The 18307-nt window shown below is 40.8% G+C and overlaps 2 protein-coding genes across 4 annotated transcripts in view; one reads left to right on the top strand and one right to left on the bottom strand.

Annotated features, from left to right (window-relative positions):
- The first annotated feature begins 2028 nt into the window (after positions 1-2028).
- Positions 2029-11684, top strand: bcl7a (BAF chromatin remodeling complex subunit BCL7A). Its single transcript, XM_035184171.2, has 6 exons — positions 2029-2196; positions 4793-4874; positions 5674-5770; positions 6605-6754; positions 7998-8101; positions 9088-11684. The coding sequence occupies exons 1-6, from the start codon at positions 2105-2107 to the stop codon at positions 9160-9162; spliced, it is 600 nt and encodes a 199-aa protein (XP_035040062.1). The 5' UTR covers positions 2029-2104; the 3' UTR covers positions 9163-11684.
- Positions 11685-12460: 776 nt separating this feature from the next.
- The window catches only part of clip1b (CAP-GLY domain containing linker protein 1b), a 36686-nt gene continuing 30839 nt past the window's right edge, over positions 12461-18307 (bottom strand). For 2 of the 3 annotated variants that reach the window (XM_035184168.2, XM_035184170.2), the window contains 5 exons: positions 17676-17781; positions 17416-17599; positions 17266-17318; positions 17029-17141; positions 12461-15999 (listed from right to left, as the gene is read on the bottom strand). In XM_035184168.2, the coding sequence (XP_035040059.1) occupies positions 15765-15999; positions 17029-17141; positions 17266-17318; positions 17416-17599; positions 17676-17781 (691 nt within the window). In that variant the 3' untranslated portion in view covers positions 12461-15764. The remainder of the gene's footprint in view (positions 16000-17028; positions 17142-17265; positions 17319-17415; positions 17600-17675; positions 17782-18307) is intronic. The other variant, XM_035184169.2, reaches the window with a different exon arrangement.

Below are 18307 nucleotides of genomic sequence, written 5' to 3'. Positions count from 1 at the left end.
GTATGGAGGCATCTTTTTCTGTTGTTTTTTTACATTTTTAGATGGGGTCACAATTTACTTCAATTGTATTGGATTTGGCTGCAACACTGTTTACCCCTGAAACTCCAAAAGTGTTTTGTGGACTACAACACTTTACCCACCCCTCCATCGTCATAGTGGTGAGTAAATAATGAGTGAATTTTCATTTCTGGGTGAACTATCCCTTTAAGCTCACACTTAAATCACACATCAGATCTTGATGAAAGAATTGTTCAAGTTGAAAATCATCACTGATGTATAATTTGTTTGGAACAAAATTACATTACAACGTTCAATGGAAACCAAAATCATTAACCCACTGAGGGCTGGATTCAAAACCATATCGAAAATCAAAATGAAAAACTGAAATCACAGGCTAATCCAACTTGCGGAAATTTCATCAAGGCAACTCATAATGTGACTCAGTAGTGTGTATGGCCTCCGCGTGTCTGTATGCTCTCCCAACAACGTCTGGGCAAGCTCCTGATGAGTTGGCGGATGGTGTCCTGGGAGATATCCTCCCAGACCTGGATCGGGGCCTCAGTGAGCTCCTGGACAGTCTGTGGTGGTACTTGGCGGCTTCGGATGCACCGATACATAATGTCCCATAGTTGCTCAATTGGATTTATCCAGGAACTGCCCACTCTGGCCACATGAGGCCTGGCATCATCCTGCACCAAGAGGAACCCGGGGCCCACTGCACCAGCATGAGGTCTGAAAATCACTGTGAGGATTTCATCCTGGTACCTAACAGCAGTCAAGGTACTGATGGCTATGACAGGGAAAGTCTGTGCAACCCTCCAAGGATATGCCTCCCCAGACCATCACTGACCCACCACCAAACTGGTCATGCTGGATGATGTTAAACGCAGCATAACGTTCACCACAGCTTCTCCAGACTCTTTCACGCCTGTCACATGTGCTCATGTCAAATGTCAATCGAGCTGCACGGTGCTGGGCTGTGAGCACAGGTCCTACTGGAGGACGTCGGGCCCTCATGCCGCCCTCATGGAGTCTGTTTCTGATAGTTTGGTCAGAAACAAGCACACCAGTAGCCTGCTGGAGGTCATTTTGTAAAGCTCCTCCTGTTCCTCCTCGCTCAAAGGAGCAGATACCGGTGCTGCTGCTGGGTTGATGCCCTTCTACGGCCCTGTCCAGCTCTCCTTGTGTAAAGGACGGTCTCCTGGTATCTCCTCCATGCTCTTGAGACTGCGCTGGGAGACACAGCAAACCTTCTTGTCACCGCACATATGGATGTGTCATCCTGGAGGAGCTGGACTACCTGTGCAGCCTCATCCTTCCTGACTGATTCTTCAGTCAGGAAGGATGAGGAGAGAACAGCTGTCTGTGGCCACAGACACTTTTTGTGAGCTGTCTTGCTTTTGCCTCCATTGCACCTGTTGTCCCTTTCATCTGCACCAGAGCAGGAGACATTGATTCATCACTTGTGCTTCCTGAATGGACACATTGATCCCTGAAGTTTAACTGACATGGTGTTTTACTGTGATGATTCAGTGTTCCATTCATTTATTTGAGCAATGTACAGAGTATATACAGAGACAATACATTATATACAGGAAAAATATATTATATACAGAGACAATATATCATATATATATATATATATATATATTAATGTGGTGCAGTTATACAGTGAATAACTTTGTCGGTCTAGTACTTTACTCTCCACCAGGTTCTTTGTTCTCCTCCTCTCTCTCTCTTTCACAGCAGGAGACATCTCTCTCTCTTTTCTCTCTGTCTCTCTCTCTCTTTCTGTCTGTCTCTTTCTCTCTCTTCCTCTCTCTTTTCTTTCTCTCGGTCTCTCTCTCTCTTTCTGTCTGTCTCTTCCTCTCTTTCTGTCTGTCTCTTTCTCTCTGTGTCTCTCTCTTTCTGTCTGTCCCTTTCTCTCTGTGTCTCTCTCTCTCTGCCCCTAGTGCAGCTGCAGCCGTGCTCCCCCCTCCTCCTCCTCCCCCCTCGCCGTGCTCTATCAGTAGGCGCATGCGCACTGGCTCCTGTGTGCGCTCCACTGTTTGCATTGTGTCTGAGCAGCCGGCGAGCTTTACTAAATATTATAACCACCGCGGCAATGTCGGGCAGGTCGGTGCGAGCTGAGACCCGGAGCAGGGCGAAGGATGACATCAAGCGGGTCATGGCCGCTATTGAGAAAGTACGAAAATGGTAAGAGGACAAAAGGGAAAGAAGCAGGCTCGGTTATCTAACGAGAGAAGGCTCGTTGGGGGAGGAGAGGGAAGCAGCGAGACGGAGCGAGGGATGAAAGTGGAGGAAATTTAAAGGACGCTTTTGTGAACGGGATCCGCGGCTCGTGTAGCTCAGGTGCACCGGGGCAGCAGCCGCCCGTCGCCCCGGCGTCTGGCGGCTCGGTCCGACATGAAGCCGGCGTTTTTTTTTTCCAACGGCAAGGGTTGAACCCAGAAGCCATTTCGATGCAGTCACATGAAGCCATTGCTGTGGAGCTCGAAGCGCGGCGCGGGTTTTTTTTTTTTTAGCGGCGAAACGTCGGGACACGCGTGGCCCGAGACACGATTCGACGACGGCGCTGTGGAGCCGGAGCACTTTAGTCCGTGCGGAGTTTGAAAGGGAAGCGCTCGGAGTCGCCCTGTGGGTCCGACACGGAGCGGGGCTCGGTGGGGGTGGGGAGAGGGAAGTAGGCTGTGGTGCATGGCTGAACACGTACAGTGACTCCACGTTCAACACAAGAACAAAGAGCTTTAATAAACATTAAAAAATACACATGTAGCCATTGGGAGGGTGGCTTGTTTTTTTTTTTAAATGAACGTGTGTAAGCCCCGCACGGTGGATGAGTTTATGTGATTTTTCTTTTATCAGGTGTTTCAATCTAACGCCCTCGGACCAGTGGAAGTTGGTCTTCGGTGAAAAAAAAGTTTATAAAAATAAAATGAATGATCAAACTTAGAGATGCCTTCAGGTGGATGTAGTAGAAATTACATATGTCATCGTTGGGGGGGATTTGTTTTTCTGTTGGGGCCTTTTATAAATTGGTGTCTATGTGTTTTCTTTTACTGTTGCATTGTTTGCCCTCAGCAACATTTTTACTTTACAGTGACTTTGAGATAGTCGACTAATTGATTGATTACTAATTGATTCGTCAATTATTCAGCAGCTTCTTTACTAATCAACCAGAATCCCAGATACCAGCTTCACAAACGTTAATATTTACTTTGTTTTTCTTTGTTTTGTGTCACAGTTAACAAAATATTTGAGCAAATGTTCTGACAAAATGGAACATTTAAATATATTACTGAAAATTCACACATTGGTACGAGTTGATTTAAATAAATGATCAAACTTAAAAATGCTTAAGAGCAGATAAAGAACACATGGAGATTGGCTTCGTTGTTGTTTATCTTGACCTTTTATACGTCTGTGACAACATCTTGTTGTCTGTTGCTGAAACATTATCGCTTAATCAATTGGTCGACCCTAGAAGTGTTAAGTGAAAATGCCAGAATTCACTGTAACCTCCTTCACGGCTGTTCATATTTGCCTATTTCTTTGTTTCCAGTCATGGTAAACTGAAAGTAAAACATTTAGATATGTTAAAACAAAATGCACACATTCATATAACTTAAATAAGGTGAATGTAGAAAACATGAAAATTAGTAATTGCTAAAGCGATTAGTTTTTTTTTCTGACTTTTTAAAGTTAGAGACAACAATTTTTCTGTTGCTGTATATATGCTTCCACCTGAAAAGTTACCTTACATTGACCTTGGTCAATTATTCATCGATATCAGCTATTTTACTAATTGATTAGTAATTTTAGTAATTCTTAATGCAAATATACAGAGACCGTCTTCACAGATGTTCATATTTGCTGTTTGCTGTCATAGTAAACTGAATATTTTTACTTAATCAGACAAAGATGGAACAATTGGTGTCATGGTAGGCATTTTCTATTTTCTGGCATTTTGTAGACTTAATAATCCTTTGATCACTCAAGAATATAATTTGCAGATTAATAAATAATGTAAATATTGACTTAACCATAACTCTTATACTGATTTAATGAAACCATATTATCATTTTCTGTTGTTAAAAATGATTAATCAGCTCAATTAGAAAGTTGTATTGATGATTTTCTTTGTATAGGTGCCATAATTCACTGTTCATTCTTCTCTGACACAAGTATTTCATGTTCTTTGTTTTCTACGGGATTCCAAATGTTGATTAGTCAAAATGAAATATGACTGTCAACTTAATCTTTGTGAAATTAGAATAGACTTTTGATTCAGGGCTCTAACTAACTAGTTTTATTTTCATCATTGATTACCACAACAGTTATTCTCTCAAGTACTTGATGTACATATAGAGTCTGTGGGCATCAGTAGTGATTTTAGAGTGCAGTTATATCAATATATTTTCATGCTTTACAAATGTGAAGATTTGCTGCTTTTGTTTGTTTTCCTTCATTTTAAATTGAATATCTTCAGTTTTTTTTGGGGGCAAAAACTAATAGATGAAGTTGTGGTGAAATCAACTGAGAATGAAAACAATCTTTACATGCAACCCAAGAATAACCTCATTGTACTTGTAGTACTTTTAAACTCATCACTATAGAGTCCCATCAGGAATGTTTTATAGAATGACTGTAGACCTTTGTGGCAGGAGGACACATTCATGGTGTGATTTACATTACTTCAAAAGCATCTTGATTTCAAAGTATCAGGCTTATAATGTATTTCCCCCCCAGAGGCTTCCATTCATCTTGTGTTCTTTTTAAATCTCATCTACAGGGAGAAGAAATGGGTGACTGTCGGAGACACGTCCCTTCGCATCTACAAGTGGGTGCCTGTGACGGAGCCCAAATCAGATGAGGTGAGTTCAACCTCCCCAGTGACCATAAAACACACTTTTAACATATTACCAGAAAGGCTTTTTTATTGTATGTTACACATACTACTAATTTGACTCCCATTTCCAGTAGCTTTTAATGTACGTATAGAGTTTCAAGGACATGATGTCTGTTGCATGATAATAAACCAAAGCTTAACCCAGTACAGCTGAAACAAATACCCAATGAACTGATTGTTGGAAAATGAAACCTTAACTTTTTTCATCTGATCAATTGTTGAGGATATTTTTCAAGTTGAAATGCTGCTTCTCTTTGTATGATATAATTGGAAATTGAATATATTTGATTTGCGAACTGCTGTCTTGATAATTGTAATTCTAGAAATGGACATTTTAATGGGAATTTATCACAATTTCCCCGAAGTTTAATATACGAGCCGATTTAAGTGAAAATAATCATTCCTGTCTAAAATCAAACATAAGCAAAGATGGACATAATGACTATTGTGTACAGAAGGTGGACAAATTGTATATTAAAAACAGCACACACTGTCAATAAACAGGTCAAATACATAATATTTACAGACTGCATAAATTAACATTTTACAATTAAGGGCTAAATGTATATGATTTGTAAAATTGGTTAAATAAGCTGTAAGGTTTAAGGCAAATTTAGTTCGTAATGCATTCTCTGTAGTTATATAACACTTTCAAGTTCCACCATTTTTATCGTTGCTTGTTATCACATCACATTATTGTACGTTAACTAACTTTGAATGGAGAATTAATGCATTTGAATGTTGTGCTTGTTCTCTCATTGTAGAAGAGCAAGAATAAAAAAAAGGGTAAAGATGAAAAATACGGCTCCGAGTTGACGACCCCAGAGAACAGCTCCTCTCCAGGCATGATGGACATGCATGGTAGGTACTGAAAGTCTCAAAGGAAAAGGCTGGTGATACTTTATATTTTTCTTGATGTTACCAAATCCCATGAAAAGACCAAAACCAACGTAGTGTTTGTGTGTGTCCTTTTCAACTTCTCTTCCTTGCCTGTGGCTCTCAGACTGAAGCCAATTGGTTCCTCATAAACAAGTCACAAATATATATATAAAAACATGGTTTGAGCTTGAGCTAACCCTAACCTTTGGGCTGGGTAGGTTATAATAAAAGTTACCTAAACAGAAGTAAATAGTGCATTTGTCTGGGACTATTTTCAGAGGCGGATCAATCCACATTTGTTGCTCTAGTGAGTATTTGGGCCAGTAGGACGGTGTGTGTGGGACTGATTCTAAATGAACTACAGTGTGTGTGAGAGTGTGTTGATGGGGATGAATGAACATGTGACCCAGTGCAACATTGGGGTTCATTCACAGCTCAGATGATATACTTAGCTAATACAGAAAATATCTGTTGTTTTCAGTGCTGGTGTGCAATGTTCTCCTTCTCCACTCTTACACCAACAGAGAACAGGGCTAATTGGTTTTGCAAAATATGTTTAACATCTTTTTTATCTTGTTGTATCTTATTCTAGAATTATAATGATTTGCCAGCACATCTGTATTGACTGTAATTCCTGTAGCATTTGTGTTTTAGTCATTTGTACTCGTGCAACTTTATTAACATTTTCTACTCTCGGTGAAATTTTACTGAGGGAATGCAAAACCTTGTCTAAGTGTGTTTTGTGTCTATGGTGAAAGTTGGACCACCTCAAAGTGAGAGAAACTGAAATGACTCGTATCTTTCTGTCTTTGCCAGACGACAACAGCAACCAGAGCTCGATCGCTGACTCATCCCCAGTGAAACAGGAGAACAGTTGTAGCACCAGCCCGGCCCCTGAGCCCACCACCTTGTCTCACCGTGAGAACAGCGAGACCAAGACTGACCAGAGCCCGGACAGCAAGAGGGGTCAGACAGTCACACAAACATGCACACACACACACACACACACACACACACACACACACACACACACACACACACACACAGGCGGTGTCCGAAATCACTCACTTGGCCTTAGACCCATACCTGGCCTTCCACCAAGTTTCATGGTAATCCATCCTGTAATGTTTGTGTAATCTTGCTTAAAACAAACAAACAAATCCACAAACAAACAGACATGACTTCCTTGGCTGAGGGAATAATGGGAATAAATAAATAATTGTTGAAATGAGCTTCACCTCATTGAGTAGTTATGAATACCTTTAATTTTAAGACTCTAAGTACATTTTTATGATAATACTTAAGTAGTTTTTATTCCTTCTCCATCATTGGTGCTAACATGCAAACAAACTCGCTTTATTTCTACAACATGTGATAGTTACATTTAAAGAAAATCATAGATACTTTTGTTTGTAACAATTCTGTTTATTCTTGAGGGTTCCTCCTAATCCAGCTAGACTGACGGTCACAAAGTCACTTTTCAGGCTCGACTGTGGTTTTACATGACGACATTCAAATTCTCATTTTGGGGTTATATTTCTACCCCAGATGGCATCTAGTTAAAAATGTGGTTTCGGTTTCTTTTTTCACCGTTGAAATGCTTCCTGGGTCTTTTCATGTTGTGCATTGAACCAATATAAATTGTTCAAGTACGAGTTTATTTTGCACGTTAAGCACTTTCAGCAGAATCCTCAGATACCCTAATGCCAACTGCATGGGTGGATGGATGGATGATGATTTGTAGCCCAATTTTCCACTTGCTGACTGAGCCAAATCGGCGTTCGATCGGCAGTGGCAGATTGCAATGTGTGAACGAAAAAAGTTTCACCGCCTCCTTTGACTAGATTTCAAGCAGGCTAAATATCAGAGGAATGTGTGACTAGTACAATCAATCCAGTGCAGGACGAGCTTACCAGACGTACTGCTCAGGGTTTTTGTCCTGGGGAAAGGTAGATGAAGACAGAAATGAATGAATAAGACTCTGTACTGTATCCCGTCTCCTCATTGATTGGTCTCTTTCTGTCTTTTGCTTGAATACAGTCATGTCTCAGCTGGTTTCATCCAATTACACTCCATCAGACTTTGCCCTGCACACCCACACAGTGTCATCACAAAACTCCAGCAGATCACCCACAACGTTGAGTGTTGAGTTCTCCTCTGTGTGAAACAAAGATGTTGTTCTTATGTGTTGCTGTTTTCCAATCTTCAGGTAAGACCGTCCCTTCGTCAGAGACCTCAGAGAGAGCACCAAGTGCCAAGAGAGACAGCCTGTCCCCAGGGGAGAAGGACTCTCCAGACAGCAAAGCCACTCAGGTACCAACACCTCCCTAAACTGGACGAGACAACAGATCAGTTCAGTCTGTGTAGTGCTCGTCTGAACGGTTAAAGCGTCAAATTAACAGAATAAAGGTCTATTTTTTTATCCTGCTCCAATTTGACTGCACTGCTACACTTACAACAAGCGGCCTCAAGCCAGTGAATGTTGAGTGGATATTTATAGTCACAGACACAGTAGGACCTTGGCCTTCGGAGCGCTTTTGTCACAGCTTCTTTACTCAAGTGTTAATCATGTTAATGATACAACATAAATCTGTACAAAAGCCACCAGGCTTAAATCCTTGATTCCTTTATATGAATTACCAATCAGCCTTCACAGTTTGCTGACCTTTATAAGGTCTTTGTTTGTTCCACATAAAAAGATTTTGAACTACACTTCACTAAATGAAGCATGGAAAGGCTGAGTGAAGACTCTTATTTACATGGCATCAAACCAGAGGTTATCTTGTCATGTAGAGCAGATCCGAAACACATATGAATACCAGAAAACAAGTGAACTGCTCTTACAGATCAAATGAAACACAATAAAGTCAAAACACAAATCACATCCAGCAAAACATTTTACAAATCTGATGCACCTGTTATACCTCATCACTACGCTTACTCAATGCATACGCATTATATCCATAACATTGGACTTTTGTAATCTTGCTATTGATGAAAACTATATTGCGATAATTATTGATATAGTTTTATTGCCTAGCCCCGTCTGTAGGTCATGAAAAGTACCTGAGAACGGTCTAGGAAGGTATTTAGATATAATTACAAAAGTCCTGAATGTTTCCCTTAGCTGTTACGGGCGGTAATGTTGGCGTCAGTCAGTAAACATTAAATTATATCATCAGGAATTATTGCTCAGAGATCTTTTTTTCGTTAATATAAAACTTGACATTGTGTCCTTGTTTTTAAAAAAGATGTGTGTGCTATCGGAAATGACTTTATGTTGTCTGTTTTTGTTGTAGGACCTAGAGGCGGAGACCCCACCCACCAAGAAGAGCAAAGTGGAGTCCTCATCTCAGGACTTTGAGGAGAGTTAAACGTGTGGGGCTGAGTCATTTCTCCCCCTCCTCCCTCCCTCCCTCCCTCCCTCTCTCTGTACCTCCCTCCATTAACTCCTGATAATTTAGGGCTAATGGACACGTCGGCTCTCCTCCCTCTCCTCTTTCTCACCCCACCACTCCTTCCCTACCCAAACCTATCAACACCAAAGGGAGAATGGACATCTCTCTTCCTCCCCCTCTCCCTTCCACCCTGAAGGCTGTCCCCCCCCCCTTCCACCCTCCAGTTTGTCCCCTTCGCCCTAACACTCCTCTGCCACAGAGGGAGAATGGATATTACCTCTATTCACTGGTCCCCTCCGTGCTTCCTTCCAGTTCTCCACACTTTTTCACTAATGCCAAGAGAAGCTCTGAACCCAGGCTGCAATCCCCTACGTGACCAGGGGCAGCGCTGTCAGCCCAGTCCAGCCACCGCCAGGCCAGACCGCAGACCATGACCTGCATCTGTGACTAAAAGAGTTAACACTGGGGATCTGAGATCGGGACGAGGTTGATCCCGGACGCTGCTCTGAGGCCGCTTTTTAAATGTTTCACCGCTAAATGGTTTAGCTCAGGACAACTCAAGAGGCTAACCAGGTCTCAGATCAGCGGCTGGGGGGTGACCACGTCATGTCAGTCCTCTCGATTCGCCTCCTGTTAGATTAATGTTCTATATTTGTTTAGGAAATGTTTAGGGGTTTTTTTCTCAGGAGGGTCAATGCACTGTTATGGTATGTCACAATCGATCACAGATAGATTTGCTGCTGTAGTGGATGTCTTTTTTTCTCTATCCATGAAAGGTTCTCCATTCACGTGTTCTTTTTTTTTTTTTCTTTAAAATACAAGAAGTTAGCTTGTGGTTGGTAGTGGAGGAAGACGACGGTACTGGTTAAGATACAAACTCTTGAAAAAGTAGTGACAGGCATAGGTAGCGTAGGTCCTGAAGGTGTGTGCCTTGAGTTGCTACAATGAAATATGTTTTAGGTCAAACAGGTTTTGAATTACAATCTTGGTGCCATGTTTTGTTTTTATGCCTTATAATCATCGCTAATCAGCTGTATCCAATATTTCTAGTCCACTTCAACAGTTCGATTTCATTTAAAGGAATAGTTTGACATTTGTTTTCTTGCCCAGAGGAAAACAAGACTGATGCTAAAGCTGCAGCTGGAGGTGGTTCGCCTAGCTCAAGTTAGCGTAGCATAAAGACTGGAAACAGCTGGGAACGGCTAGCTCGACTCAAACAGTGAAAACAGTCCTTCAACGTCTCTAATTGGGAAGTTGACACACACACAAGTAAATGAATGACACGTTTTCTTACAAGAAGTAGGTTTTTATATGTGGTGACTTCCTGAGGAAAAGTTTTTTTGTACAGACCGTTGGTGGATTTTGTTGCCTTTGGACAGGACGAGGCGAACTGTTCCTCTGTTTCCAGTCGTCATGCTAAGATAACTCTGTTCAATATTCACCTGATTCTAATCATATTCAACGACATGTTTGAACAGTTTCTTCAGAACAGTTGGAGACGGGAACTTCAACACTAACCAGAAGTTAATGTCGTTTTGTTTCTGCTGGACATTTGAACATTTGAAGAAAAACCTGGCGAGTCAGAATTCCTTGTCACTGGTCTGTGTTTACTTCAGGTGACACGTTGTTGTTGTATTTTCCCCCCCTCTAAAGTAGAAACGGACCAGTGTCTCAAACTGGTTTTCTCCTCTGCTCCACCATCTCGACATGCATTTACTCACATTGTCTTCTGTACGTGTTCTGTGTATCACTACTTATCTATGTCCCACAAATGTTCCTGTAGCTCCCGATACACAAGGCTCCGGTCTTTTAGCTCCGACTTTGGTTCTCCTCCTCCTTCAAGGTGCTGTCTGTCGGCTGAATCCATACACGCCCTTGGTTTTGTGCAGACTTGAACTTTATTGTACGGATTCAGACCTATGACCTCTAATGTACAACCTCACACATGTAAGATGTGCTTGGATTAATCAATATTTTCTCATGAATATGGATTGAAATCAATTGAATCACCGCAAACCACCAACTTCATGACACAACAGGGGCTATAGAGGTGGAACGTGACACAGAATGACTTGATCAGATCTCATCAAATCAGCGTTCACATGGATGGAGAGAAAAGAAAACAGTCTCAGTTAAGAGGATGGATTAGCATATACCTCATTCCCAGTCCAGCAGCGCTGGAACTTAAAATGCTATTGTATTGACATTAACAGTTATAAACAGCATTATGTACACTCAGTTTAAGAAAAAAAATCTCACTCATGTTGTAGCTCTCACCTGGTCGAGCCGATTGATTATAGTTTGCTCAAAACTGTGCGTAAGGAAAAAAAAAGCTGTGAGATATAAAATCTTGTATGTTTTTTTTTCATGGGACCATTTTGTTTCACGTTAGATCTTGTACAGATTTATGGTTTGGTTTGACTTATTTATTCCATCAGTAGTGCTTGGTTTTTATCATGTCCAATGGTTTTGTTTTCTTAATAAAATTCACAAAACTTGATAGTGTTTTCATGACTCTAAGAAAAATCTTGACTCCGAAATTAGATTTCTCTGCTTTTTTCCAAGATCCAGACCACTTCTGACCAGGTCTCGATTTAAAACCACTGTACTTAGACCCGTCAAATCTGGACTAGATTATCCCAGAGAGGCCAGACACTCATTTAGACACAGTTTCAGATTCATGAAACCTTTATTTTATTCTAGGGAATGTTTGAAATTGACACCAAATTGAGCTGCATAAACTTTCTAATCCACTGATGATGTATCTGAAACAGTTTTCAAGAGTCTTATGCTCCTCTGGTAAAATCTAGTCCATATTTAAACAGTCCAAGTACAATGGTTTCAGATCGGGACCTGGTCGGATTTTGTCTAGACGTGACAATAAGCTTGTTTACAAGTTTGATAGTGGTTTTCCGACACAATCCCTGTGTGTGTGTGTGTGTATTACTCTTTCACAACAGTTGGAGGTGCAAAAAATCAATCCCTCAGCACTGTCGGATACATTCTATCGTAACTTTCCTCTTAACTGTTGGGAAGCTGACTGCAGCGTCGCCTTGGCGGTTTAAATCCTGCATGAGCAGATTGTCTCATCATGTCGTCTGTAATGCTGGACTCACCGACAGGAACCCGGGCTCCCCTCAGCCACTTTCATGTAAAAAGTAACAACTCTCTGCAGCTCATGAAAAATAGAGCAGGCTCTTTCTGCTGCCCGAGCCTCTCAGGAGTAAATGGATGTGGGAATGAGATTGCAATAAGCGGTGCAGCAGCCAGTCTATACGGTCTGGTAAGAGAGTGGGTTTTAATGGCGGTGCCTTTAGAGTGTTACACAAAAACCCCACGTTCCTGCTGGAGGGAACAAACACCAACACAGCAGCGGTTTTGTTCTTAGTATTTCTATTGGACTGTTCAGGAGTATACAGTACATAGAAAACAGGACATTTTACACCACGCCAACGTCAGTCAAATGGTCTGAACATTTGGAAACCATTTATAGATGGTGCCTGAAATTGTTACACATATAAAACATGACACTAATAATTAGACAAATCACTTACAAAGTACATCATGTTTTTAAAGTCTATACAAAGGGGCTTGGTTTTTCCTCGGGAGTGGAAACCTCCATTATTCAACGTCAATCTTATCAACAGGGCAGAAAAATAAATTGCCGTACACATAAAAGCTATCGTTTGTTCCATGGCACTGTGTACACATTTATCAGAAGCGTCTGACTGGTATTTACAAAGACTAGTGTCAATGGTTAGTCATGTATTATACACTGTTACACTGGAAGATTCAATATGATCCAACATTGCGCTTAAGAACGAGATACGTCAAAATACATGTTTTTATACTGGATACATTTAAAGGAATAGTTTGACATTTTGGGAAATAGGCCTATTCGCGTCCTGGCACATGAGGAATGTGGGTTAAAAGAGTGCTCATCTGAGTGAGATACAGAGCATTGTTGGACTCAAGGTGGTCAGTTAAATACAAAAATGATCAAAATCAATGTAGCAGAACCAGAGATATCGTCTTTTCTTCCTTCTACACATTCTTCTCTCTGGTCAAAACCTGGTGCCCGCATTACCCACAATGCAACTTGACAGCCAGTTTGGTTCAGGTTAGGTGTCTTCTGTTAGTAGCAGCCAATTTAAAACAAAAACTTCACAGGCTATAGCTGTGAAGTTGTGCATGTACCATACACCTATGAAAGTGGTGTCAATCTTTTCATGCAACATGAAAAAGCGAAGAAGAGAATTCCCCCAAAATGTCAAACTGTAGCTTTAAAGAGGGCAGCATGAAATAGAACATTACTGAATTATCTGAATGGACTTTTAAGATAAAATAACTTTGATATAACGTTAGAATCGGAACATTAACGTATGTCTCTGCTGAATCTTTAAAGTGGACAGTGCAAATCTAAGCAAGTCGAGGCTGCTATAGTTTCATCTGGGTGAGCTCCTGTAACATGCGGCAGACGCCCACCTACACTACAGTAGTCCTACTACAGACTATACACACTTTAAATAAGTGCTAGCTTATTTCCCTGTCGGAATATCACTGGTTAGTGAAAGATTAGACAATAAATAACAAAACGTATCAACATTATCAATAGCTACAACAGATCCTCAGTAACTTTCCGTGACATTACTGAAGGATATTAACGTATATATGCCGACCTATTGAAAGGTAAATACACAACAATGTTAAAATAGAAAGTTCACTCGTGACCTTAGAAACAACAGCGGACTAAAATTCAAAAAAATGTCACCTCAAGGTCAATTGAGTAGCTGTTCTGGAGCTTTCAGTCGAGTTGCCCAGCTGTCATGGAATTCTAAAATCTCAATTTAAAGCAAACAAGAGACGAGAAGAGTCCTAAAAGTGATCTCTGCAATTTCATGACAACCACACGAACTTCATCTGCCGATGAAGATATGTGTGGTATGACTGAAAGCTCCAGGGAGACAGTTAAATGGACCGAACGTTGTAGAGCCACTCCATCCACGAGAAGTAAGCAAGTAAACAGATCAACCTGTCCTTCATGTTTAAGATCAACTGGGTGGCTCTTTAACTCAACGTCCACCTGCCAGCTTTTTCTGAAACCTTCATTTGCTTCTCAGTCTTCATCGATAGGTGGCGTTAACGCTCCACACATGCTGTAAACTGTTAAACTTCCCGGGAATAAACTTCAAGAGAGAGTTGAAAGCTCTGTAAAGAACTAGTTACCATGGAAACTAGGATTTCCAAGGTCAAGAAGGAACTTTTTACCACGTGTTAACATTTAGACGGAGTACTAGGGCCACTAGAAAAGTCCGAATATTTAGAGAATAAAGCGAAGATATAGTCAAGTCATAAGAATCTGAGAGTGAAGTTGTAAAATTTTAAGATTAAAGCTGAAAATTTAAGTGTGACATTGGGATATTTAGAGTCAACAGTAAAAAAAGTTATAATATATATATAGAGTATGAAGTAATTATGTAAGACGAATGTTGTCAAAATACATGCTGTGCTATTATGAGAATAAAGTGTTATGTAATATATCAACAGTAATGTTGTAATAATTTTACAACCTTTCAAATATTAATATGTAGTAATATTATGAGACTAAAATCAAAATATAAAAAAAATGAAGTTGCAACATTTTCAAAATAAAGTAAACCAAAAAAAGAAAATAAAGTTGTTATATTTCAAGAATATGCCATAAACATCCTTCAAAAATAAAACTTTTGATTGTAATATTAAAATGATTTTCTTTTAGTCTCAAGATATTCACTCTTTTCTGTTTAAAGGAGAGCAGAGGCTGACATTTCCTACATGTGCTGGAAGCGGTTAACCAATCACAAAAGAGCATGTAAACCGTTTCAAGTAATACTGCTTGTACAATAATAATTCTTAAAATAATGAACCTGAACACGAGCATAACGTCTCCTTTAAAAGTGGCCCTAACACTCTATTGTAAGATATAAACTGACAAAGTGGCTTTGTAAAATGTTATTAAGCATAAAACCTCAGTAAAATGTTTGCCGTGGCAGTATCTCTGTATCAGTTTCTGATTGGTTTACAGGCGTACAGACTGAGGAGTGTGATACAGAGGACAGGAATGTAAAGTACGAGAGGAGTTTCATTTTCCCTTCAGTTTTAACTGTGCTTCACTTTTTGTCGCATCCCATTTTTGCTAATAAAGCCCAAAACACATTGAATGTGACTAATGCTCATTTTTGAAAACAACCTGGACTCCAAAACAACACGTTAAAAACTACAAGTGCAGAGGACGGATTCCTTTTGTTCTAAACATCAATATTGCACTAAAGCAGCGTATTTGGACGAACATTCTGCATTACATTACAGAACCGGTTCTCCTCTGAGAAAAGAGCTGCGGGGTCAAGGATTTGGGTCAGAACTGTGGCTACCAGTGATATGCTTAAATAGAGTATAAAAATACAATATGGAAGAATCTGCAGGCATGTTGGGCTGGATTGAGGGAAATGTAGCAGGAGAGTAAGAGGTGAGATGTGCATAAAAGTGGGACGAAAGAGGAAAGGGAAGGAATTGAAATGCAGGGAGAGTTTTTGGAGCCTCTAGAAGGTCTGGTCATCGTTGCAGGACGCTGTGCTGTGTCCGAAGGCCTCACAGATGTCACAGTAGGGCCTTTCGTTGGCCGGGTTGCCGTGGTAGGTGGTGTGAGGAACAGAGTCGGGGCTCTGGGCCTGAGTGGGACAGTCCTCTGTGTCGTGGAGGTCAAAGCAGTCGCAGATGTCGCAGAACAGACGGGGGGTGCCCTTCTTTTCCCGCTTTGATATAGCTTCATCAAAACTAGGTGGCAAAGAGAAAATATATTTGAGATAAAAAAGATAAGAAATTAAACTTTAGTCTTGACCTGAGGTGCTACTTTGAGTGTGTTTTGGTCTGGACAGGACTCAGTCTTCACATGATCATAGCAAATCACATTGTCTCAACACAACAGTTTTAAACTTCTGTGCAAAGCTTTTCAGGATTCATACTTTTTTAAGCCCCCAAAAACACATTTCTATCATGTCTGTGCCTGTCTATTTTATTTTATTATATGTAGATATGGAACATTGTGTCTGCAATAAGGTTCAATTCTATTGTCTCTTACACTCAACTGTACATTTTTAACCTTTATCTCTCTTCATCTCTCTTCATCCTGTGATCCGATCACAAGTGGACAGCTCAGAGTTCAGGTGTGAAGGCATCAGAGACCACATTGGGAGGTGGTGTGAGATGCATTCCTTTAGCTGTATGAATTAAAATGTGTCCTGGGCCACGTATGAAGGACTGAAGCTGATGTCCTCTAACCTGCTACAGTTTCATAATGAACCCAAAATATTTTAAGACTGATTTTCACACTGGTTTATCTGTGGCCACCACCACACAACCAACGCTAACCACTACACACTGACTTCCTCTTTTATAATTTTTCCTTATTTCATTGATTCACTCCACTCTCTGTCTCTCACAACATAATTTGGTCTTTGTGAACAGAGATGACGTTGGTCTGTGTATAGACTGGACTGGATTTTGTTTTCTCTCCTTTTTTGGCTCTTGTGTCCCAAATCATGACGGATTTAATTTAACAAACATTTGTGTAGGTTGTGTAACTTTTTGTTTTGTCTGCTTGTGTCCCTTCCCCCTGGTATACCCGTGTATACATGAGTGAGTGCATGTGTTTGTTGACTCAGATTTGGGTTGGGGGGGTCGGGTATGGAGATTTCTTTTGTGTGTGGTTTGGTGGTATGTTGATTATTCTCCAAATCTTGTAGTTTTGTCCGACCAAGAATTAAAAAATTGCAGCTAATCATTGTATATTTGAATAATCCTTACCCATCAGTCTCTTCGTTGCCATTGAACTCAGCCAGAGCGAGCTTCTTCAGTTTGATCTTCAGCTCCTCGTTCTTCCGCTGCAGGTCCACGATCACACTGTTCAGGAAGTTGATCTGACGGAGACAGTTAAGGACACAGGTCACCTTCATGTAGGCACAGAAGACAACTGAGAAACCTGCACATGCTGATTTGATAGCAGCATAGAAAACGTTTTGGGAAGCATCGTGACAGTCTTACCTGTCCCTCAGCGAACTCCTTCTCTTCCCTCAGCTGCTCGAGAGCCGCATCGCCTGCAGAAACACACCATGAGTCAGAAAACAGGTCGAAAAACAAGAAGTATCTCCTCTACAGAGCAGCGCATGAATGCTCCAATCGTTGGCTCCTCACCCGATAGTGGGGCCTCGCTGTCTTCTCCCTCAGAGGGCTGCCTTCCCATGAGCCTTTGCTCTAGATTGCAAACACGACTCTGCAGCTGAGCTTTGTCTCTCTCCAACGTCTCAACGGCCGACTGAAGGGTCTTGGCCATGGCGTTTTCACCTCGAAGAACTGCGATCTGCAGCGACAGAGCAAACTGATAAATCCCTCATGCAGCTCAATGGAGACTTTCCAAGAAATGAGAAGACAGAGTGAAAGTCGTGAGTGAGCACCTCATTCCTCAGAGTTTCCAGTTCCCGATCTTTGTCTGAGGTTAAGGCTCCAGTTGACTTCTGGAATTTTACTTCCTCCTCCAGTTCCCGATTTGAGATGGTTTCTCTGTGGAAAAATGGGAGAATCAGAGAGTGTGTTGCATGTCAACTGCTCTCAAACTGCAGCAAACTCAGACCTGAGAACAGCTGAAAAAGAGCTGTGAAGTAATGACTTCATGAAACTGTTCTACAACCACATAAGAGAGAAAGTCTCTGTCTTTTTTATCTATGTCAACCCTCTAATTCCAACTTTCTCTCTAATACTTGTGCTAATGTGAGTGTTGATCCTTATGTGGGTGTGTTATTAATATTCTACCTGCTCAATCTGCTCTAAAACACTGTAGTGGCACCAATACAGACAACTGGCATGTACATGACACACACACAGACAGACAAGTCCCTATTACATAATATGATACTGATAACATATGAGATCTAAATGTTGAACAATAAAAAGTGTCATACTAGAGTTGGATGAATTCATTAAAACAATAATGATCACATGGAGAAATATCATAAGTTGCTTTAAAAATTAAAAATAAAGATATTATCTAATCGATGAAATTGTAAATAATGTATGTCGGGCTCACTTT

Source organism: Hippoglossus stenolepis, chromosome 18, assembly GCF_022539355.2.
Source record: "Hippoglossus stenolepis isolate QCI-W04-F060 chromosome 18, HSTE1.2, whole genome shotgun sequence".
Classification (NCBI taxonomy): Eukaryota; Metazoa; Chordata; class Actinopteri; order Pleuronectiformes; family Pleuronectidae; genus Hippoglossus; species Hippoglossus stenolepis.
Note: the sequence above shows the minus strand (reverse complement) of the source record. Positions and strands in the feature narration are given on the sequence as shown.